This window comes from Coloeus monedula (assembly GCF_965178545.1).
Source record: "Coloeus monedula genome assembly, chromosome: 3".
Taxonomy (NCBI): domain Eukaryota; kingdom Metazoa; phylum Chordata; class Aves; order Passeriformes; family Corvidae; genus Coloeus; species Coloeus monedula.
Genome location: NC_138783.1, coordinates 92,949,572 through 92,974,764, shown reverse-complemented (window position 1 = coordinate 92,974,764; position 25,193 = coordinate 92,949,572). Strand labels below are relative to the sequence as shown.

At 37.9% G+C, this 25,193-nt stretch overlaps 1 protein-coding gene across 1 annotated transcript; it reads left to right on the top strand.

Annotated features, from left to right (window-relative positions):
• Positions 1 to 1,677: 1,677 nt before the first annotated feature.
• On the top strand, positions 1,678 to 22,198 carry CDC16 (cell division cycle 16). The gene is made up of 18 exons (XM_082278009.1): positions 1,678 to 1,797; positions 4,730 to 4,784; positions 5,676 to 5,773; positions 6,274 to 6,312; positions 7,114 to 7,254; positions 8,619 to 8,778; positions 9,422 to 9,516; positions 10,145 to 10,278; positions 11,333 to 11,412; positions 12,975 to 13,024; positions 13,702 to 13,775; positions 15,726 to 15,851; positions 16,597 to 16,749; positions 17,354 to 17,417; positions 17,882 to 17,943; positions 20,025 to 20,160; positions 20,724 to 20,814; positions 21,909 to 22,198. The coding sequence occupies exons 1-18, from the start codon at positions 1,750 to 1,752 to the stop codon at positions 22,172 to 22,174; spliced, it is 1,872 nt and encodes a 623-aa protein (XP_082134135.1). The 5' UTR covers positions 1,678 to 1,749; the 3' UTR covers positions 22,175 to 22,198.
• The last annotated feature ends 2,995 nt before the right edge of the window (positions 22,199 to 25,193 follow it).

Below are 25,193 nucleotides of genomic sequence, written 5' to 3'. Positions count from 1 at the left end.
CCTGATGTCTCACACTGAATAGAAGCCACTGATCTCTGGTGAGTTGTTATTACACCTGGCCTAAGAGGGAAATGTGCCACATAAGACAAATCATGGGCTCTGTCACTCAGCATTTTCTAAATATTACCAAAATGTCACTCAAACATCTTTTATTGTACACAGGAAGACCCACAAGCTGATGAATACATATGCTGTTATTTCCATACTGATTTCAAAGAGGATTTTAAACCAACACATGCAATGAGTGGAGTGGTAGTACTCACAACAAGCCACAAGTTTCTGAGAACTGAAGGTACAAAAGCTTGATTGCATCCTGCCATGGAAGGTATTTGTACACCCAGAAGGTGTCTTTAGGGAAGTTGAACATGATAATAACCCTCACTAGATAGGACTGTTGGATCCAAGGAAAGCACTATCACATGGATTCGTTTCTTCATTATGTGATCTAATGAAAAGATGAACGAGAATTTTGCCGTTTCCAAGATGTCAGTCACCAAAATACGAAAAAGTAGCAGACCTTCAAATGCAGTTGAGTAAAAAAAACCAAATAAATTTATGCTTTACAGCAGGCACAAAACAAGTATCTGCCATCTGCAGCACACAGACTCAATGGCCAATTCAGAGAAGAATTTGCTCCCAAAAGGTGACACAGTGTGAGGTGAAAAGCTGACCTAACTAGTAACTGGAGGAAATCACTGAAATCAAACAGTTTTACATCAAAGTGCAGCAACTGCAAATAATTCAAGAGAGGGCACATGGATCCATTTTCCTCAAATGGAGACTGTTTGCTTGTGACCAGCTGCCACCTTTGTGGCCTTCTCCACACTGTAATCCTGACACAAGTCTTCCTTCTCCATCAAAGCAAACACATGTGATTCTTCTTCTTGTCCCAGGCATACCCACTCCAAGATGTATTGGGCAACACCTGAATTACTACAAATCTGGCATTTTAATGGTTCACATTACTTGGGTTTCAGTAGTGAAAGCTGACATGGTTCAGCAGTGTCCTAGTGGATGATTCTCTAATCTGTGTGATACCAAAAATGCCTGAGACATGCAGGACTCATAGAAAACCTCCTGACACACCATCCACCAGCCCTACAAAGTCCTAAGGGAACATTTTCACCACAAGGATGCAGCAGCCAAAGAGGGCTCTCAGGGCAACAGATCTCTATAGGAGCCCTGGCAGAGACAATCGCAGGGTGTGCTGAGCGGGAAGGGACCCACAAGGATCATCGAGTCCAACTCCCGGCCCTGCACAGCACCATCCCCAAGAGTCACACCATGTGCCCAAGACCATTGTCCAAACGCTACTTGAACTCTGTCAGGCTTGGTGCTGTGACCACTTCCCTGGGCAGCCTGTTAAAATGCCCAGCCACCCCTCTGGGTGAAGAACCTTTTCCTGATATCCCACCTAAACCTTCCTTGGCGCAGCTTCAGGCCATTCCCTCGGGTCAAATTCCACGGACAATCTTTCACTTCGACACTGTGAAGAAGCCCATCAGCACAAATTTCTCGGGGTATGGACTGCAGAGAAAAGTCCCAGGATATGTTTATTTGGGGCGTGTGGAGGCAGGGGCCCGCGCAGGAGGATGTCCCCGGCGGCCCCACCGCTCCCGGAACGCCGTGCTCAGGGCGCTGTTTCCGGGAGGGAGGGAGAGAAGGAGGGGGGCGGGTTTGGGCGCTGCACCGGCGGGCGGCCCGCGGTCCCTCGGCGGCTCCGGGATCCAGGACGGCGCGGGAGCGAGGATGAACTTGGAGCGGCTCCGGAAGCGAGTGCGCCAATACATCGACCAGGTGAGCGCCCAGCGGGGGCTGCTGGGGAAGGGGCGGCAGGCCCCCGGGTTTTCCCCGAGGAAAAACCGGTCTCGGCGTGGCTCCCGCAGTGAGGGAGGCCAGGGCGGGGCGGGCAGCGGTGCCGGCCTCTGCAACGGCTGAGAGAGCATAATTTTGTAATTATGCCCCGTTTTCGCTGGAAGGGGAATGAGCGGCGGTAGCACAGGGTGCGGCGGGCCGGAAGCGCCGCCTGTGCGGTCTCCAGTGGCAGCCGGGGCCTCCCGGTGGGTTTTCCTGGTTTCTCCCTCGTGTGGAGAAGGAGGAGGGGAGCCGCTGTGGGGCTGCTGTGTAGTGAAGGCGTATTTGCAGGATCCCGCCCTCTCGGATTGTGCAAGCTCGGCCGTGCTTACCTAAGGCAGGGGAAAACGGCCTCAATTGCTCCAGGGCAGGTTCAGGTTGGACATCAGAGAAAAAAAAAAAAAAAAAAAAAAAAATCTCGTCGCTGAAAGGGTGATTAGGCACTGGAACCGACTTCTAGGGAAGTGGCGGAGTCACCCTTCCTGGAAGTGGACATGGCACTTGGTGATATGGTTCAGTGGGTATGGTGAGTTCTGACAAAGGTCGGACTTGATTATCTTGGATGTCTTTTCCAACCTTAATAATTCTATGACCATTACAAGGGGGAATGGATTCAAACTAAGAGAGGTTAGGTTTAGATTAGATAGTAAGAACAAATCCTTTACTGTGAGGGTGGTGGAGGTGGAACTTGGAACAGGTTTTCCAGAGAAGCTTTGTATGCCCCATCCCTGGAAGTGTCCATGGCCCGGTTGGATGAAGCTTTGAGCAGCCTGGTCCAGTGGAAGGTGTTCCTGCCCATGGCAGGTTGGAACTAGACAATCTTTAATCTTTTTGACTCAGACCATTCTGTGATTCTCTAGCTGGTGATTAAACTCATCACACTCCTGCAATGCTGCAGACGGCTCTTAGGAGGGCAGGGTTGTTTTCATTTGTTGATGGATTCAGCAATTATGTTGCTGCAGGGCAAAAAAGAAAAAAAAAAGACACAAGAGAAAAAATGCATTAATAAATTAGATTAAATGTAGCATCAAACTGTTCTGCTCTCCTTCCAGTTCAGACTTGGTGCAGGCATCATTGCTGAGGAAAGCACATCCCTTAAATCAGCAAAGACATTTCTCTGTGTGGCCAGCAAGTCTGACTGAAAGGCTGATTAGGGACCTAAGCTAATTTGGTGGGTTTGATTGGTTTGTTTGCTGTTGTCATTTGAGCTAAACTGTTTCACCAAGCTGCTTTGCTGCACAGCTGTATAGACAGCTGTGCACTTTTGAGGAAGGGGCATCAGGAGAAACATGAGGTTGCTTTTTTGTGTAATAATGTGTCATTCTATAGTACTGTAAAACTGCTCAACAGAAGTCATGCAGTGCCTTGTAGGCCTGGATTATACCTTTCTTTTGTGGTGTTGAGAGAATTATTTAAGTCTCTTTTCTTTTAGACAGCTACTAAATGTGTGTGGGGTTGTTTTGTGGGTTTTTGTGGATTTTCTCTTCCCCCTTGGGAGTGCAGATTGAACTATTCTCTTGACAAATTTGCTGGGCATTCTTAATCCCCATCAAGATGGAAATGTGGGAGCACGTGATAGAAGAGGCCACTTAGGTCACGGACTGTGGTGCTTTATGAGGACTAGGATACCATCAGTGTGTGCATTTCAGAAAAGACTGCCAGACCTCTGCTCCAAAAGCATAATCCAGTCTCTGAGGTTCTGAACAAACTCCACAACTGCAATGGTGCGGGAGAGGACAGAAGCCATCAAGGCTTTCTTAGTCTTCAGAGAATCACAGAATGGTTTGGGTTGAAAGGGACCATAAAGACCATCCAGCTCCAACCTCCCTGTGAGGGCCAGGGACGCCTTTCACTGGACCAGGCTGCTCAGAGCCTCATCCAGTCTGGCCTCGAACACTTCCAGGGATGGGGCATCCACAGTTTATCTGGGCAACCTGTTCCAGTGCCTCACCACCCTCACAGCAAAGAACTTCCTCCTAACATCTAGTCTAAACCTTCTCTCTTTTTCAGTTTGAATCCATTCCCCCTTGTCTCCTTACTACATGCTCCTGTAAAGTCTTAGAAATCCTTGAAATGGCAGGGTATTTGTTAAATGTCCAGCATATCGTCGGCATCATATTAGGCCTCATTGCATGGAGTGAGATAAAAAGGAACCACAATAATGCCTGGTGATCTTCTCAGGAGATAATCCCAGCCAATTCTGTGAGATTTTGCCTGGCACTGCAAATCTGGTGGCAGCGTTAGCTGGGTTAGTGGAATATACTTGCAAATTCTGCTTCAATCTGACCTCTGGATGCCACCACTCTTACCTATGCCACTCACTTCTGTCAAACTGGAGTCTCAAGAGGGAAACCGTGTATCCAAGAATAAGGGGAAATTCATGCAGGCACTATGGATTTATGTGAGGTTGAAGCATCTTGACTGGAGAAGGAAAATTTCTTGATTGGAGATGGTGCTGCTGAAGTTACCTCAAGTAATTTATGTGCCCTTTTTATATATATAGTGTTCTCTTTCTTCTAAAATGTAGCATTTATTTTAACTGGAGGAGGGAATTCTTCCTACTTTTTCAGTGATGGCATATCAACTAACGACCTATTGCCGTACTTAGTCAGCACATAACTTTTGGTCAAAGATACCTGCATTATATTGAAGATAAATGAGCAACTCTACATTACTTTTGGATATCCCTTGGAGGTTACAGTATTGGCCCTTTTAAACTATGTTTTTAAGTTACAAAGATCTGAAATGTGAATCACTGTTCATTAGAGACTACGTGCACAAGATGTTAAATCTGACTGATGTACAGTGTATTTTAAAATTATCCAGAAAAGCTAACCCTAGAGAAATACTAATTATTTCTGTCATGCTTTTACAGCAACAGTATCAAAGTGCCCTGTTTTGGGCTGACAAAGTAGCTTCACTGTCTCATGGTAAGTGGTTGCTTTTTATATTGTATTTTATTAACCTCTTTCTGACAGTGTTCTGTTTTGGTGGGGGTTTAGTGCTGTTTGGCTAAATGTTAATGTTTTGAGTTTGGTGTGCTTTTTTGTGATCTTTGGAATGCTGTTCTCCTAAACAGAGCAGAGCTCATCTCCTTTCCCTTTTGAACTTCGTGTTAAAATTCACGTTTGACCAAACCTTAAGGTTTGCTTTCCTTAAGAAACAAAAATTAAAAAACAAGAGCAACAAGAGACCATGGTGGTCTCCCACAGGACTCACAGTTGCTCTGGGTGACAAGTACAATGCAGGTTTACAGAGGGAGTTGATGCTGGTTGCCTGCGTCTGCCAGCACTTACACTTCTTAAAGTGATTCCAGGGGCTTGATCCCACAAAGGCTTTGGTTGCTAGTAAGGTAGGAGGGTACTAAGCTGTACTTCTGAAATTGCAGCTGCAAGCTATGGAAGTCTACTGCTTTCACTGTAGTTAGGTTCCCACTGATCTCTTTACTGAGAGAGACATTTATGGGTTGTTTTTTTCTGCCCTATGTCCAAGAGCAGGGTAACCTGCAACTGCTGCTTTTTAAAATTTGTATCATTGTTGTCTCCTCCTCATGACACACCTCTGTTATGATATTCTTTGTGCTCACTGTCCAGTGCACTATCTGATGTCGTTAAAGTTAAAATCTGATTATCTTTTCCTTGTAATCTCTCACTGATAGATATTGTAAGTTCTCTATACATATTTATAAGTAAAATTTTGTAGCTCGGTAGGATGCTAGAGTAGGGGGAAGATACTTCTCTAGTGAAGCAAAAATGAACATTCTGTATTAAAGTGTTTGAAGATATATTGTAAAGCAATGATTTATAATTTGCTCTTTTTAGAGGAACCACAAGATATCTACTGGTTGGCCCAATGTCTTTACCTAACAGCTCAGTATCATAGGGCAGCACATGCCCTTCGATCGCGGAAGTTAGATAAGGTAAGTCAGTTTAGTCAAAGACACGCTACTGTTACCCCTCTTTTAAGACTCTGCTGCTAACCACAGTGACTTCTTCACCGTCACAAGATTATGTTTATAAGAAAAGTAATTGAGAAAGCTGCATGATGTAGTTTATAATGATGTAGCTATAGCCCTGTGTTCAGTTGGTCAGGTTCAAAGTGTTGTCCCCGGATGGGGTCACAGAAGAGAGAAGGGGTCCAAGGATGTAACTGCCGCAGGTATGGGATTGTCACTTCAGATGTAGTTGTTTCAATTTTCCTTCCACTCTGATAATGAGTGGTAAAGGCAAGAGTGAAGTAAGTGTCCTTCAAGAGTTTAGTAGTAGAGAAAGTGTTACAGGCTTGGTCAGGAAGGATTTTTGGTGGTGAAAGGGGTGAAGAAGCCATAGAACTGAAGAAGGAGAGAGCGAAATGGAGTCCGGCAGCGTAAGCAAACATGCTCTCTCTTTATAACTAATATGTATGAAACTTCTCTTTCAGTTGTATGAGGCATGTCGCTACCTTGCAGCTAGATGTCATGTGAGTACATATTTTAACCCCTATTGGAAACAAACTAAACTAAACTAAAGACACGTCTTGGGATGATTAGGTACCTGATAGGCAGTGTAGATATTTATGTTCATTGGAGCAACAGGTTTAAATTTTCTGACCGTTGATTTCATTTAACTTTCAGTTGGGTCACTGGAGTATCCATTGTGGCACTACTTTGAAGAAATCCAACTGACCTTCTTTTCCAGGAAACACTCCTGTAATATTTTGTGGAGAAAGAATATGAAACATTTTTGTCTTGTGTCTTCATGTTTACACTGTTACTTGGTTGGTTGTAATCTGACCAAAGGAGATGTGATTTATGGTTGTGTAATTATAGTTAGCAGCTTTATACTTCTGTATAAAATGTCATACATAAAAAGTAAAATGCAGTGCTTTCAGAGACACAACTGAATCAATTGGTAGATTAAATTTGAAATTTGAAAGAGAGTAATGTGCTGCTTATAGAATAAGATGATTGTATTTTATTAAACACTGTGTTAACTATTTTTAGAACCATACCTCTCTGACTGCATAATGCTGAATAATAGGTTTTTCTGTACATGCTTATTATATAGTTTTTGCATTTTTGCATATTATAGATGACCAGTAAAAGAGCTAACTGCAGTTATAAAATGACATATGGCCAAATAAGAAAATGCATGCATGAAAATCTTGCTAATAAACACTGGTTGTTATAACGTATGCCTTTGAAACATGATGCTGTGTTTATTGGTGCTTTATGTACAGATTTTTCAAAACCTTGTCTTTTACATGCACATGTTTGGTTAGTATGCTGCAAAAGAGCATCAACAGGCCTTGGATATCCTTGATATGGAGGAGCCAATCAACAAACGACTTTTTGAAAAGTACTTGAAGGATGAAAGTGGGTTGAAAGATTCTACCACAGACTGGGAGATGTCACAGTCCTCTGTAAGTGACATTATTTTAAAAAATATTTTTGTAGGAAAAAAAAGTGTGAAGTCAGAAAGTGATTTCACAGCTCTATGAATCTGAAACTGCATTAAGGCTTTGTTTTTCAGATAACATAATTTTCAGAAATGCTGAATCGTTCTTCTTTCAGACACAAGTTGTGTGTTAGCTCACCTGTATGAAAATAACTCGGTATGCAGAAATAAACAGTGCTTTTCAACAACTTCTTGTACATTATTTGCAGACACTTAGCAGGAACTTCCATGATCTAGCATTGTTTTTTACAGTCTTTTAGCTCTGTCTTGATAATGGATGCTAACATTTCTTTCAATTGGGCTGCAGGTTCTGAGATAACAAAGCAAGATTTTTTTTCTTTTCCAGTTATTTTTAATGAAATACTTCATAATGACTCAAGTGGTGTTCTCAGTGGGATATTCTTTGATCACATTTGTGAAAATTATGTGAGCTGAAAGTGAAGTTTTTGAAGCTCAGTGAAAAAATTCTGTGTAGACACACAGTTTAAAGAGATTGGTACCACGTGTAGGCTAAAGGGTCTGTGAAGAGTCTTCAATTTCAGGGGTACAAGCTAAAATGTATTAGCTGAAATTACAGTGTAGGTGATTGACAGACAGCATTTTTCCTGTAAGACTGAAGTAGCAAAGTGGGTTACACTGTTGATGTGAGCTGATTTTGAATGCTGGTATAATGGGATTAAAGGACTGTTAAGTCTGATGATTGAGCTGAGTACTGGGTTAACTTTCTCTTTTGCTGACACTTTTGTGACCTTCTGACTGAACTGAATACCCATCTAGGGATTTTGAAAGAACATGTTAGTTAATAAACATTGGAGCACAACTAGTAATTATGGTCTTTCACTGTTTTCTTTTCTGGAATATCTATGTTTTGGATTGAAAATAAGGATATATTTTTCTGTTCAGAACAGCTGAGTCTGTTGACTTAGTCTTTTCATCTCTACTGTGGTCATTCTTGTCTTGCATGAAGTATGTGGTTTAATGGTCAGCAAAGAAGTGTATTGCCTTGGGAAGTGACAGTGATATTTATTTCTCTATGTTGAATATGAAGGGAATATAGTATAATTAGGTTACAACTCGGCTTGTTTATTATTATATTACTTGTTTATTTCAAGCATGTGTTTGTTTGGCAGTAGGTAACCTGGTAGAGCATTCTTTGGATTTTTTTGAGGTAGTAGAGACAACTTTTTATTTAAAGACAGCACTAGAAAACCAGGTTCTATCATGCATGAAATACTTTTTTACTTTCCAGGGAGCACATTTGATTTGTGCTCCAAACTAAATTGCAAACACTGATACAGTCTTTGACCTCCAGTCCTGCTTTTCCACCAGATCAAGAGCTCTATATGCCTTTTGCGAGGGAAGATCTATGATGCTTTGGATAATAGAACCCTGGCAACTTACAGCTACAAAGAGGCCTTGAAGCTTGATGTTTACTGCTTTGAAGCATTTGATCTTTTAACATCACACCATATGCTGACAGCACAAGAAGGTCTGGAGAGAAGTATTTCTCAAATACAAGTAAAATTTACCTGCTTTCTCAATACGTGTTTTCCTAGATAAAAATTAAGGCAATACAACAAGTAACAGACTTCAAAATGTTAAGAATGGAAAATGTATAAAATGAGTGAAAATTACCATTTGCGCAAATTTGCGTTTGAGCTTCTATTTTTCAGTCCTGCAGTGCTAAGAGTTGAAAGAAACAAAGTAACGCAGCTGTCCTGCTTGTTAGCTCCTGGAGCTCTTCTACTCTGCTCAGCCCAAACAAAGTTTTATCATGTGTTCTCAATTTCACAGGCTTTGAACCAATGAAACGCTCCTGGGGTTTGCTTAGGTACATAAGGCATTGGTTAATAGAGCATTCTAAGTGATAAAATTTGACGTGTGGAGTAAATTAAAATAATGATGTGTTACTTCATCTTTATTAAATTTTATTTTAAAGTGTAGAAAGAATAACTAATCAATCTTTAATTTCCAAAACTAGTAGTATTATCTGTTTCAGTGTATCTGTGCTGTTATAGTCCTTGTAGTTGGGATGACCATCATAAAATCCTTTGCCTCCCTAAGTTCTGAAATGTTGGATTTTGCGGTTTCTTCTGTAATATGACCACTTCAATGTTTTTTAATTCATATAGAAAAAGAACTTCTTGAATCTCTACCTCTTAATAGACAATGTACAGAAGAAGAAAAGGAATTGCTTCACTTTTTATTTGAGAATAAATTGAAAAAGGTAAGTCCAAAAATTGACTAAAAAGCTGGAGAATTGAAAGAATTGACTTCGGGTGTAAATTTTCTTGGATCCCATTTATTCTGAACATTGAAATAAATATGAGCTTTGTAATTTTTAAAATTTTTGATGCAGTACATCTCACTTTGTGCAGTAGTGCAACAGTTTTCTGTTAATTATTTTCTGGTGTGGTGACAACTTGAAATTCTGATTTACGTTTTTGAAAATTTATTTATTGAGAAACTTCTAGATGAGGAAAAAGAGTGTTAACAATGTAGACAAAATGTCAGTTACCTGAAAATATTGGGCTATAACAACATCATTCCAGACTATTTTTATCCAAAGATAAGGTGAGAGCACTAAAAATATATATTGCTCAATTTTGATTTCTACAGCCTACACAAAAGATATTGACTATGGCAAGCATTTTGTGTGTTCTAAATGAGCTTTTAAGTACATTTGAAAGAAGCATTTTACCAAATACAGGTTTTATGGACTTTCAGTTTAAAAATAAAACTTTTAAGAACTTTAATGCTTCTTAAATATATTTTTAGGACTAAAAATATTAATACTTTTACCATCTGATTTTAGCTTAGTTTTTGTTTCAGTTGGGGCTTTTTTTGTCTTTCAGTATAATAAACCCAGTGAAACACTGATTCCTGAATCAGTAGATGGTCTTCAGGAAAACCTGGATGTGGTAGTATCCTTAGCAGAAAGGCATTATTACAACTGTGACTTCAAAATGTGTTACAAGCTTACTTCAGTGTAAGTGCACAAAGCAACTTTCAGGTTTTTTTTTTGTGTGGTGGAGTGTAATAATTATGCCTGGACTTAACAGCAAATATTGTTGTTCAATAGGTAAACATACATAACAATTTGATATGTATTGCAATATATATGTCATATATTATATATGTCTCAGGTATTTAAAATATGTAGTTTGTGTCTGGCAAGACATGGTATTTTTATAATACACAGAAGAAGTATCCAAGGTAAAACTCTGCTTAATCAGCACTGTGCTGCATTTCCCTTCATCCATCCTTTTTCTTATCCTGGTACCTTCAATATTCTGTGCTCCTTACCTACGTCTTGTTTTGCCTTCAGAATGAACTGATTTGAATCATTTGGTTAGTTAGGAAGTTTGGTTTCTCTGGTAAATTAACAGTTATAATGTTATTGATAATGATCAAAATATATAATTAATTTAAAAAGCTAGCATGTTATTTCTAATTTTTATGGCCGAGTACCTTTTATTGGTTGTTATGTAGCCCAGGCATGCGCTGCTGCTCTGTTGTCAGAGGGGTCCGAACGCTACCGTGGTTTGCTTCTCAGCTACTGTAGATCTGGACTCATGGATGTGTTTCTGAATGCCACAGGAAACAAAACTTTACAACTGAGCTAAACATGACTCCTAAGGCATACTGCCTGGTGTTAACCTCAGGAAGTTGAGGACTACTGCTTGAAAGTTGCTGTCAAATGTATGGAAAAGATGAACAGAAATGTTGTTTGCTGTCTGGTGGTTAAATTTGAAGTGACCTGCAAAACAAAAGAGCATTTTATTCTGATTTTCTAATTGTGTATTCAGCTTGTCAGAATCCTCTGTTATCCTCTTTTGCTAAGCTAAATTAACTGTTATATTTCTGGTCTGTAGAGAGCCTTTATTATGCTGTTAATAGTTATCTTTTAGTAACAAATAGTTTTCTAGTGCCTAAAGTGGTAATTAACTGGAACATTACATGCTATAGAAGCAGCTTGCTTTTAAACCATTAAAGTTTTTGAAATGTGCATTACAGATTTTTTTAATTTTTTTTTTTTTTAGAGTGATGGAAAAAGATCCCTTCCATGCAAATTGTTTACCTGTACATATAGGGACACTTGTGGAGCTTAACAAAGCAAATGGTAAGGAGCACAGCACTTAATATGAGTCAACAGAAGGCTGTAAAGCCCCAATTTTAATAAAGAATTAAAGATGCCAAGAAACCCCCTTATACACCATTTGAAAAATTACATGTATTTTTCCTCCTACCTGCTGTTTCAAGAAAACAGTGGTAACTGGTAAAAAAGGGAATTTCAGAGCTGACAGCAGGATTGAGGGTTAAGGGGAAGTAGTGCAAAGAGTTCATGATCATGAATGTTGCTGTCTTTTAACCACTGGACTGTGTAGCCAGGAGGCCACGGAGCTACAGTGCCTCATCCCTGTCATTGTGATTTCTGTTTCCAGGTGATCTTTGTACAGTATCTGGCTGTACTTTTTCTGCTCAACAATAAAATATAATAAATTAAAGTCGAAAGAACTCTTCAGCAGTTATGTATGCTTAGGTGAACATGCTTATTTTGTGATAGAAAAAATTCTAGACTCTTCTTGCCTTTGCTGTTGTGAAGGCCTCTTTTTAGTTCAAACAAATTAATAATTATGCAACACCTTTGTTGGAATTACAGTAGTAGCTTACTTGCAGCTGGGGTGGCTTTTTCTCATTCCAGACTGCAAGTAAATCAATTGAGCAGCTTGAATGTCTTTAAAATCAATTAGAAGATAGAATAAGGAGCTCATATGCTGTGCAATCTCTCATGATGGTTCATTATAAGTACACAAATAGGTCATTAGGTGTACTGGTACTTCTTGGTGATTAGTGAATATACTCCCCAGTTAATTTACAGTTAAGTACCTCCGAAAATGGGGCCAGTACTCTGTTTTTTCTTCTAAATCTGCCTTGAGAAGCATTATGTACGTAAGTTAGTATTTTGTAAGCCAGTTTTAACATTTGGTTTTTTCTGGAGCTGAGAGTTGATACAAAGTGCTCCAGGACAATCTCATCGGTTTAAGAGCACTGTGCTCTGAAGAAATAGAAACTTTACATTCGAAATTGCATAGGCACTAGGATTGTTATCCTGTAGCTGATTACTGCTGCAATTATTAGAAAATCTGTAGTAAGTTATTCCATTAACTAGAATTATTATTTTTACTAAAAAAGTAATCGCTTGAAATTATTCCAAATAATATAATAATTTATTTGCTTTTGTCCTATTTTCAGCATATTAATGCACAGGACTCTACTTTGAAATGGATCTAGCCAGTATGTTATACCTTTTAGATGTAGGAAGTTGAATAGTGTTTTACCTTGACAAGGTACATTCAAGTGTAATACTACTGGCATTTATTTTAATGTATGTTAATGACCTAAGTTGTTACAGAATTCTTCAAGGGTGGGAAGTATAGCTGCTTATTTGTGTGGTATGAAGACTTACGGGTTGTTTTGGTTGGGTTTTCTTTAGCTAATTGCAAAACTGAATCTATTTTGAGGCAGTTTGAAGCATTACCACTAAAAGAAAACATTTTATTCCCATGCGGATTAATAATGTTAGATGTTCTGTGTATTTTGTATGGAAAGGTAAAATACTTGAAACATCTAAATGTTTTAGTTTGTTTTAATTTTCTTTTCTTGTTTCTTCCCACTATGTAGAGCTTTTCTATCTTTCTCACAAACTGGTGGACTTGTACCCGAATAATCCTGTAAGTTGTTCTAAGCTTTTGTTGCCAGGTAGTTTCTTTTTTAGGTGAAAGCATGTAAAAGTTGTAATGTATTAGTTTGAGCTACAGAATTCAAAATCTGTTTCTGGATGAAGCTTGTAAAAATGGTTCACTCCTTTTATTTTCTCTGCATTGTAATTTCCTTAAACCAAAGTTCTTTTTATAAAATTAAGTACCTGTAAAAGGTATTCAGTGCGAGTTACTTATTTGATTAATAATTTGAAACAAATGCTACAGTAATAAATGTCTACATCTCTCTGAGCAATCTTTTCCAGTGTTTGATCACCTTCACAATGGAAATTGTTTTTCTTTGACTTGATCTTAATTTTCTGTGTTGCATCTTGTACCTATTGCCTTCCATCCTATCACTGCACCCCTGAAAAGAGTGTCTCTGTCATGTATTCCCTACCATTAAATAATTGAGGACAGCAATACGCTTTCCACTCAGCTCTTTCTTCATGAGGCTGAATAAGCCCCAGTTAGAAAGGTACATGCCAGCAGTTCTAGCTTGTCTGCAATACCAAATAATTTGAAGAGCTGACTGTGATTTCAGTGAAAGTGTTCCTAACTTCTCTAATTATTGTCTTCTGCTCTTTTGATGCTTCACTAAAATGAGTGTGATATATGTAATAATATTCTATTTTGATTTTAATGTGTAGGTGTCATGGTTTGCAGTAGGATGCTATTACCTCATGGTTGGCCACAAAAATGAGCATGCTAGAAGATATCTCAGGTAACTTTTTTTTCTGTTTTCCGTAGTGAACCTCTTGCTCACTTGCTAAGTAAACATTTAATGTTCATGATTGTTTGTAAGCTCATAAACAGAAGCCTCAATATACTGGTTGCTACTTAAATACTCCCTTTGTTGCCACCCTCTCTTTGGGATAGCAATTTAGACCTCATCCATAGAGATACTTTAAAAATGAAGAAGACTTTTGTGGTATCTCTCTAGGCAGCCACCTGCCTGTTCTGGGCAGTATAGTCCCTGCAGTCGCTCATGCTGCCGAGCTAAGTACAGCTGTAGGTGATCAGGCCTCAGCTCTTAGTTGAGGGACACTCAGGCATTCTAATCCCAGATTCAGGTGTCATATCCAAAAGGGAAGAATTATATAGAAAATTCTGACACTTGGCTGTCCAGTTCTTTCTGTACACAAGCAACTGTGGGCTTTTTAGGTTTGGTCAATGCTGTTTCCTGTAGGTCTTCTGTATGTGTAGTGAATATCAGCACTGGGGAGCAGGACCTTGCTGTGAAGTTGAGAATTTGTTTTGGTGCTGTAAGCTTAAACTGAGAAGGCATAAATCAACCTGTAAGACTAATTTTTCCTGAGACCTTCATAGACAATATATGTAAAGATGGGTTAGTCATTTAGACTTTTTAAATGCCTGCTTATTATGAGTAAAATGTTTAAATTCCTTACAAGTAGCACTGTGAAATTCTTAAAGAAGCTGTCTTGAGTGATATACTTGGTTTTGGTGCTGAAATAAAAAACATCTTTAAATGTACAAGCTTCCCTAGCCAGCAAGAAAGGTCTATAGATGTGCTGAAGAGAAAAACAAACAAAACAAAAAACGACAAATAGAACAACCATCAAAATTCAGAGTAGTTCTGGTAAAAGGGAAAAGAGGTCTGCTAAAAGTGAAATTGTAAAAAGATGCTTAAATTTCTTGGAGAAGAATGATAGTGTAAAGCTAACAAGGCTAGGGACAACTGGAGGTTACACAGTGTTTTTCATAAAAGAAACTTGAAGAGACAGTCAAATACCCACATATCTTTCATTGCTGTCATGGGTGGCTAGAGACAATTGTTTGAGCATGTAAAGTTTTGCCCCAGGAGACAGAAAACAAACCATTCTCTAGGATTTGTGATGAGAAATAGTGAGTTTAACTGTGACAGACAAAATTTAGATTATATGTAAGGAAAAAAATGAGTTTTTAAAGATAGTTAAGCAATAAGATAGAACACTTATGGAACGTGTATTATCTCCATGTCAGAAGCTTTTAAGAAAAGACCGGGCAGAGTTGTTATGAGCTGTTTAGTTATGAATACCCTTGCCTTCAGACTCAGAAAATAATCTACACAGCTTTCTAATGTTCCCATCAAGTCCACGTTTTTGTAGAGACTCCAGGCTGCAGTCTTTATGCTCAGGTTGCAGTTTTCAGCTCAAGACTTGAGTGACATTTTGCATACTTCTCTGATGCATGGCCTGTGATGTGACAAATACTCCTCTTCTTCAAGGCTAGCATAATTAGATGGTGAAATTTGAACCTAAGTGTTCATTTGGTATTTTCATATCCTACTTCTTAAACTTGGATTTGATAGAATATATTTATTCCAAAATATATAGCTAGGATTTTGCAGTATGTTTTGAGTCACTACTAATGTCTTCTGTATTTTACTCAAGTCACCTACTATATAATTGTTTATGTTCAGTAATATCAAATAATTCCTCCTGTTTCTGAACAATAGCAGAAGTAATAAAATCAGTTCACAAGAATTTGTCATACTTCTAAGTGCTAAATAGTTTGAACTTTTAAAATGAGCTTTGTTTACAACTGGTCATTACAGACAATCATCTTAATAGATACCTAACTGTGTGGCATAGCATTGCTATCTAAGTAGTCATCTGAAGCAGATGAAATTTAATTTCAGATGTGTTTGCTTGTGACTTGCTCTTGTTTTTAGCAAAGCTACCACACTGGAGCGAACCTATGGACCTGCCTGGATAGCATATGGACATTCATTTGCAGTGGAGAGTGAGCATGACCAAGCAATGGCTGCATACTTCACAGCTGCACAGCTCATGAAAGGGTATGTACAAAATATCATATTTGGGAAGATTACAATTAATCCATAAGTAGTGTAGAATATTGACTTACATCCCTTTAAACAGTAGCAATGCATTTGCAACAATTATCTGGTAGACAACAAGGAAGAAAAAAACCCCAATAATTTAACCATCTGCATTTAACTGTGTTATTTGTGATTGCTGTTCTGATTTTATGTAAGTTCTAAAGTCAAGTTTTATATATAGGTAATCTAAGTTCTGCCTGAACATCTTCTGAAATTTGTGAATCATGGTTGTCATACCAGGTCATCAACTGCTGTATAGTAATAGCTTGAACAGCTCTTTCATGCTGTGGGAGGGGGTTGTAAAATGAGTCATGAACTAATCGTATCATTTGCATATAAAACTATTGTATTGGATTGTAGTTACTGGCAAATGTAATTCTTCTAATGATTACTTCTTCCATATTCTATTTGTAAATTATATATATGAATGACATGAGGGAAAAAAAACCATCAGAAGTAAACTTAAGCACTGAGAAAATACATGTGATTCCAGAGCAGGTTACAATTACATATTGGGGTTCAGTCTCTTGTTAAACAGACTTGTAAAGTCTTTTAAACTTCCCCTTAGGGTAGTAGTCCATTTAAATCAACTTTTACTCGGATGTACATGAACATATGCAAACAGTTGGCATGTCTGTAGTTTGTGACTCCATTTTTGATAACCACACAGAAACAAACATGCACTTTCTTTTATGGTTTTTAGGTGTCATTTGCCGATGCTCTATATTGGACTGGAATATGGTTTGACCAACAACTCCAAGCTGGCTGAACGGTTTTTCAGCCAAGCTTTAAGCATTGCACCTGAAGATCCTTTTGTTATGCATGAAGTTGGAGTGGTAGCATTTCAAAATGGAGAGTAAGCTTGCAAAATATGATCAAATACCATCTTAAATATGGATTATTCTGAATTGTAATCTGCCAGTATATATACTAAAGTACTTATATTGAACTATAGTGTCTTTCGGTTAGAGTTTAGATGGTGTTCACCTTAAACCCTTGCTTTTTGCATTGTTCTTCCTTGTTTAAGATTGAACAAGGACAGAATTTAATGCTTGAGGAGCATCCAGAGATTGATGCTATCTTCCATGCGCCTGTCATTGTGTAGTTGAATGCCTGAAAAGGCATCTGTCTGCATGCATACTATTAAATTTTGTACAGCAAAACATTTTGTCAGCTCAGGAGGTTCCAAATATATTCTGGGAAAAAAACCTAACCTATATAAGAAGTGCTTAGTCAATATTTTTAGTTTGGTTCTGGTGTTTTTTTAGTTTTGTCTTGTTAGCTCTTAGGTCTACAATGCAAAATATAGCCAAATGTAAATTACTGGGGTTTATAACTAATTGCAGTCATATGACAAAATATTGTCATAGAAATCTTTCTTGAATACAGTTTTCTCGTGCTGCTGATAAAAACTTTTCACTAATTTACTTTTCTTTCACCCCCACCCCCTCAATCCTTAGCTGGAAAACTGCAGAAAAGTGGTTCCTTGATGCACTGGAAAAAATCAAAGCTATTGGAAATGAGGTATTTTTTCTAATTACATGCAAGGTCATAAATCTGTAAAACTCCAGCAAATTCTGTAATATCTTGTGACAAACCATGTTGTGTTTATTTTAAGATAAAAGCAATATAGTATAAATTTTATTTTAAAACTGTGTCTTCAGTGCTCCTAGGCTGAGACTTGACATGACTTTTTCTCCTTAAGGAGAAAACAAGTTTTGTTTGGTTTGCATCAAGTTTTTATATCACTGACCTTTTAAAGAAATATAATTGGCTTTGGGGAATGTTAAAAACTGAAAAATGAGTTATTGAATAAATGTTTTGAGCTTGTGTGTTTTGTTAAGAATTTAAAATGCTCATTATATTTTTCTTGTTCATAAACATAATTCCCTATTTATTTCTATGTTGTTCTTCTTTTTTTAAAGTAGACAAAATTTAGTTACAGTCTAGGAAGCTGCAGTTATTTGAATTGTTGCATTATTTTGCAGGTAACAGTTGATAAGTGGGAGCCTTTATTGAACAACTTAGGACATGTTTGCAGAAAACTCAAGTAAGCAGAGAGTACTGAAGCTACAGTTCTCTGTAATGCTGCACAAATGTGTTTTCTCTCTCATTTATGTCAAGATTATGTACCACATGAGAGCAGTGTAGAATTACCCTGTAAGAACAAGATTCTCTGAATCAGCTTGTGAACATAACTACATTAATCACCCCTCATATCTCGTTTATTACACAAAAGTTAAAGTACTTAATGTAAAAGCCTTTCTTTAATTATTGATTCTTATTAGATAGGGAATTGGTTGTAGGCTTTTAGATCCTTGTATGGGTGTGAATTTTAACTCTACTGTCCCAGTCCTCACATACTGAAATATGTCCACTGATTTAAGTAACATAAAGGTGGGCTTGTGCCAATTAATTGCTTGGATTAGTACTTACTTTTTTTACTGAAGTTAAATATTCAGTGGCATTATAACACAGCAAGGGAGTCTTACTTTGTGTTTTTTTAGAACAAAACTAATACTTCATTTCATATTTCCATTCCATGAATAGAAAAAGTGCAAAGTACATATACAAGCTTTAACAGTTTTAACATAGAGACATTTTCTCATTAATTACTTTAATCTGACTTTAACCAGTGCTTTCTTTTGTTCAATCAATGCCATTTTTTTTAATGTTTTTAATGGTTTTAATTGCTCAATTGGTGTACACTGTAATTTTTGTTTCAAAGCTGCTAATGAGAATGTGATTATGGTAGATGGAAGTTGTACTTCTTCTTTGGCTTTGGTAGTAATTGCTTTGTGGTCAAATTGCCAATTAGTCTTCATTTTCATTATGAAGTAAGGAGGTATAATAGTTACTCCTTGTGCCAAGATCAAACAAAAGGCACTGCTTCTGGAATCTGTTCATGAGTATAATTGTAGGTTTTTTTCAAATACTTGTTTTGTTTATAATTACTTTTGTCTTTTTTTAATTTCTATAGTAAGTTACTAACTGCTTACATCATGCTTTGTATAACTTCTAATATTTGCTCAGGTTCAGAAATCAAAGCTAAAGTATTTTTGCGTCCTTATAAACAATCTTCTGAGAAAATCAGGTTGAGAATTTAGGCAGCTGTACATATGCTTTGACATCTTAAAAAAGTCTACAATAACTAATTTAGTAGAGTCTGTAATACACAATATGGCTATTATGAAAAAACTTACTGGATGTATGTCTACTCACTAGTATTATGTGGTTGACATTTGAAAGCAGCATGTTAAAATACAGTGGTAGTCAATTGGACATGTAAATACCATGAGTGAAAATGAAATTGAAATCATGTGAAAGGTTTGTGCAACAAGCAAACTGTTGCGTAATTTTTCTGCCTCAATTGTTATGTGATGTCCTCTAACAACTTCATGTGTTGCTCATTGTATAATTTCATTATCACTATAGATGTTAAAATTTCTTGTGAACAGGTGATTGCTATCTTTATTTTTAACAATGTGGAACTAGGATGTCAAATGTGACAACTTAATTTCTCAGAGTAATGTTGTAGTGTACATTTAATCCTTGTTTTATAAAATAACAAATGCAATAATCAGTCTAATAGATAATTTTCAAAGAAAGGGTGGTTGGTATTTGATAGAAATAATGGATATGTGTAAACCTTTTCTGATAGAGCGTGTTGCAAAATGACAGAGTGTATGCAGCACTTAAGGGTTGTGAAATTTCTGCCCAGAGAGCTTTTCTCATTTTGAATGATTTGTGATTTAGTGTCATATTGCTCCTTCTCTCCCTTGGGAAAGCAAATGAAAGCTACAGAAAGAAAGCCAGTGCTACAATGAGCAGCATTAAACATCTAAAGCAATTTACCATATCAAATAGCTAAGATCTCCAAATGGGACCTAGCTGTAGGCAGCTGTTTTGCTACATAAGGAGAACAATGATTTCTTAATTACACTGAGGAAGAAAATTGTCAATATCCATTACTTTTTTGTACATTCTATTATGTTCAGAGCGTGAAGCAATAATTTTAAAGTTCTGGCACAATTGTGTTCCACTTTGCTAAGGAAAATACCCACAGGATACTGTAAAAACACCTTTCACCATGAAGCTTACTAACAGATCTCCTGTGTTTAACCCTAACAGGAAGTATGAAGAAGCACTGGAATACCATCGCCAGGCTCTAGTATTAATCCCTCAGAATGCTTCTACTTACTCTGCCATTGGTTACATACACAGCCTCATGGGCAATTTTGAAAGTGCCATTGACTATTTTCACACGGTATGTAACTGGCTTCAGCTGAAGGGCTGGTCACAGATTCTGTTATTTACTGTTCCACTCTGGTTTGGGTTTGGAACAGAGAACCAGCGTTTTTTTCCAGGCTTCAAATTAGTGTTTATTTTATATTCTTAATTTGGTTTTTTTAAATCTTTTTTATTTTATTAATTAGATAAAAAATTGGCCTCTTTGGCAAACTTTGCATTGCAATTTACATTTTATGTACAGAAGTTTCTCATGCAGCTGAAGTAATTTAAAATACTTCCAACCCAGAAATTTTACAGTAAGTAAACAGCAACGTATGTTATATCTCATGACATGTGAATGATTTCCTGTCTGTATATATGTGCTTTTCTGGTTTTGTTTTTGTGCTTTTCTTGCTTACTACTTCAGCCAGTTCATATGATGGTATTATTTTGGTTGTGCAATGTTTTGCTTTTACATTGAAGTCTATGCTCAGATAGCATCATGTAACGACAAACCAGCAAACTGAACCATAGCAGACTTAGGATGTAAATGTTTTTATTTGCTGCTAAGTACTTTTTACTGGTTTATTTTTTTAATAGGCCCTTGGTCTCAGGCGGGATGACACATTTTCAGTCACGATGCTTGGACACTGCATAGAAATGTACATTGGTGATTCTGAAGCCTATATTGGTAAGTCTCTAACTTATGTGTCTCTTAAAGTCATCGAGTCCTTTGAGAGGAGAGTTATTCTTATGTCAAGAAAGACTGCCTACCACTACCTAATTAACTCAGAAAGTAGAGGATGTTTTTGTTTTGGGGTTTTTTGTTAGTGACTAAGTGAGTCAGAACTTACCAGCAATTGCAGATGACCACCGGTTTTTGTGAGCATCATGACAGTAAATTCTCACCAGCATAAAGAAAGGAAACATTTTGTCATTAAAGATATCGATGGTTTCTTTTATAGAAAACATTGATTTGTGGCATCTTAGATCCCAAAGGGAATGAGGAAAAAAATAAAACAGAGGTATGGAGTTAGGAAATCAGAGCACTAATGCTAATGTTGTTGTAGAGCAAGGTATTTTCACCTTGACAAAACTTGGCTCTGTGGAGAAAGGATAAGTTCTTCTGACTCCAAAAATACAGCCTTATATATGGTTTAAAGAAAGTGCTTCATAACAGTAATAGATTATATTGCTGTAGGCTTAAATTCTCTATGATCATAAAGTTTTTTTCCCCACAAAAAGACTTTTATATTCTTTTTATAGATTTCTGCTTCCTTGAACTTAGTGATTTATCTGTAGTGAACACAGTTGATGTCCTGTCAAGCATGTTAAGAAGGCTGAAGCCTTGAAAGTAAAAGCCATCTGTGTGCTCTAGTGCTTTTCCTGCAGATGTTTCTTCTCAATATTGTCTTGCTCCATATGTAGTCATTTAACACATCTGGAAGAACCATGCAGCCATGTGATATGCATTCATGTAAACCAAGCTGTGCGTAACTTAAACAAGAAAAAAAGCCCCTTGGAGAATTGGGAAGAGGATTGGCAATTACTTCTCAAAACGGTCATTTGAATCTGAGTTGTGCTTCTTGTATTGTGCTTTTTTAAAAAAGGAGGCTGCTGGATTTTTTCAAAACAACTCTATTCAGCTTCAGTCATTAAGCAGCAGCAGCTCCTTGATGGCCTGAAAGCAGAGAATCATAGTAGTTTCTGAATGATAGTTTCTTTGAGATTGCATTTTTGGGAGTATTAATTTGAAATAAACTAATGGTTTGTCTGTTTTCCCAGGAACAGAGATCAAAGACAAATTAAGATGTTATGACTTCGATGTACATACAGTGAAGACATTAAAGAACATAATTTCACCTCCCTGGGATTTCAGAGAATTTGACATAGAAAGACAAACTCTGGATGAAAGCGGCATAGTAACATTAGAGACATCAAATCAAAGGAAAAGTACAGATACCAGTCGCCCATTGGAAGAAACATTCGAGATTGAAATGAATGAAAGTGATATGATGTTAGAAACATCAATGTCAGATCATAGTACGTGACCATAAATACTGCTAGAGAGCTCATTTTGTCTAAGTGTAGTATGTTTGTTTTAGCATTTTTGTTATGGTGTTGTACTTTCATGAATTTGCTATTTTTTATATGAATTGAATTCAAACTACTATGTACTTAACACTGGGAGTTTTATAGTTCCTACTTTATAAATATTCCTCTCCTGATAGCACTGTCATGAATCCCCATCTGGATCAAGAAGACTTCATTGCATCAATGCAGGCCATATACATGGTTCAAATCTGGAGTATTGGCTATTTTGCACCTCTGTGCATTACTGAACTTGAATTCAAATTTTAGACTCAACTGCACTTTGAAATTCAAGGGTATCAAGGGAGGAAAAGCTTTGGGAGGAGTCTGTATTTTATAAGCAATTGCATACACTCTCACTGTGGAAATCTGTTGGGTCCAGGTGATCCCATTGCTCTCCTGTGAGCACCAGCACAGTAGTGTAGAGTAATCTGGTTCTGTCCCAGTGACAGTGGAAATTGTGCTGTGGCTCCACAGAGGGAATTGGAGATGCCCAAGTTTCCCTTCCACATGTTTGAAAATGTGGATTGGAGTTTGCACTGAGTGCAGAATTCAATACCAATCCCATATATTCTTTAACATGAGAAAGGAAGGTGAACCAAAATGTTTTACTTCCTAGTTCTAAAACAATTCACCCAAAGTTACACATTCTTGTGAAAAACATAGTATGAGCCATGAGTCGTAAGTGGAAAAGTATCCAAGCAGACAGTTGGAAAAATTAATCATTTAGGAAGCATATGCATCTCCTGGCCAGAGTCAGGTCTCTCTTCTTCAGTGTGGCCGGCAAGAAAAGTTCATACAGAGGGGTTTCTTTTCTTTTGGAACCTGGTAATTTGTGTGTGGTGCAGGTGACTTCTTTGAGGTAAACTGAGATTTTTCCTGGACACTCAGGAAGAATCTATAACGAGTGTGTCTCAACAGATGCTCTGTTAGGCAGGTGTCTTCCTTTAAAGGATCTTTTGGTAGTTATTTTTACATCTGTATTTATGTATCCTGAATGACTGTAACCAAGACTATCTCATGGATAAGCAACAAGCAAAGGCTTGTTGCTGCACCCACAATAGCCAGAAGGACATTGCAAATAGATTCTCAAAGAGTCTCAAGGAGCCAAACTCCTTTTTCTCTATATCATTATTTTTAATCCAGCCTATGTAAATTTAGTTTTCTAGTAAGACATCCTTGCAGTTTCTAAATGGAAGGTGGCAAAACAGTCTTCTGGAGAATCAGGCCTTTTGACTACTATCAAACATGGATATAATCTTGCGTTGTTTTTCTCTGTTACTGATTTTTTTCATTGGCAAAATGGTTTTAAAGATTGAGAAAAGTTCATCTTTCTTCCTGCACTCCCCAGTTATGATCTGATAGTGTGTCGGCTGTGATGGCAACACTGATTTATGTTATTCCTGCCTGTAGGAATCTACTCTGCTACTTCCTCAGTTGTGGTAATACAAATCCTTGTGTGGTTACATTGTGAATGAAATCAGGGAAATGGAACAGCACTAAATCTGATCTAAATCTGATCAATTCTCCATTTCAAGGAGGGCAAGCCACTGCTGTGTTACTTGTCATCAGTGGGTGGGAGTGGTTGGTGTGTGAGGAAACAGATGGAACAGTGAGAATGGGCACTGCTTATAATGGCAGCATATCGTGACACTGTCCTTTGGCAGGTATCTGGTGGAGGTTCTTTGGCTGGTTGTTGCTAGTCTTCATTTATTGGTATCAAAAGTTACCTAGAAAGAAATATATGCAAAGTGTCCTAGATTGTGAAGGACTCTTGGATGTCAGAGGAATTCTTGATATGACATGGCTTGGCTTGGCTCCAAGCCTTTTAGGCAGCTACAGGTGGATTAGAGCCTGTGAGCTGGTTCATTATGTATGTGTCAGGCAGGACTTCAGGGAAAGTTGTTCTCATTTATCTTCTGTTCAATGTTTTGACCTGCTCTTGTTCTGTCCAAATCCCTGCCTTTGTACTGGCAGCACCTGCTTGCCATAGTCTTCTGCAACTCCCAGCACCTGTCCTGCTCTTCCTAGATAGTGCTTGGTGCCTTTCTGGGTTATTATGACATTCACCCTGGCTGTAGTTAAATTGAGTATTGTCCTTGTCCTCATGAGGACTTTGGTGATTAGTTTTGGCCTGATTTGACCTCAGTTTCTTGCTGCTAGCCATTGCCTCACTGGGCTTTGGCTGCTGGGTACAAGCATCCAGGACTGTCAGGTTGGGTGGCTAATAAATAGGCCCCCAAAAGAGGCATTTTTAGTCTGTCTCATAACTTCATCTTTCTCTTTCAAGGATTAGTTTTGTCCCAGAGTGGGGAGATCTGCCTTAAAAGGTTTTCAGAACAGATATGAAAACCCACAAGGTATTTGTGCTGCAAATGGCTCCAAAAGTTCCTTCGTAGATACTGCTGCCTAAAAGATTTGAAAATGAATAAAAGATTTGAAAAGGAATAGCATGTTAGCTCAGTTGGTTAGATGGGTGCTAATAATGCCAGTGTTGCAAACTGAAACCCCATGTGGGCCATTCACTTAAGAATTGACTCCACGGTCCTTTTGGGTGCCTTCCAACTCAGACTATTCTGTGATTTCAGTTTTCTCAGCCAATGCCGCCTACTTTTATTATTCCACATCAGATCATGTATTTCCTTCATGCTGTGGACAGCTGTTTGAGGACCAGCAATGCAGCAGGATCTGAAGATTTGCAATGACTCTGTATTCTGGTTAAATTGCAGGCATTTTTGCTCTTTCTGTCTAGTTTCTGTAGCTCCAGACGAGTCTGTTCGTACATCTGTGACATGTCCTTATTGTGGAGCTTGCTATACCTCTGCCACCAGTTCTAGGAGATGTAGTCCAAGATATTCCAACTCACACAGGAATTTCAAGAAAACTTTTGGATCTAGATATTGCCAAATTCGTTGATTGCAGTCTAGGACTGAATAAGCCTTGCTCTGATTGATGGATCAGTACTTAGAATAATCATGG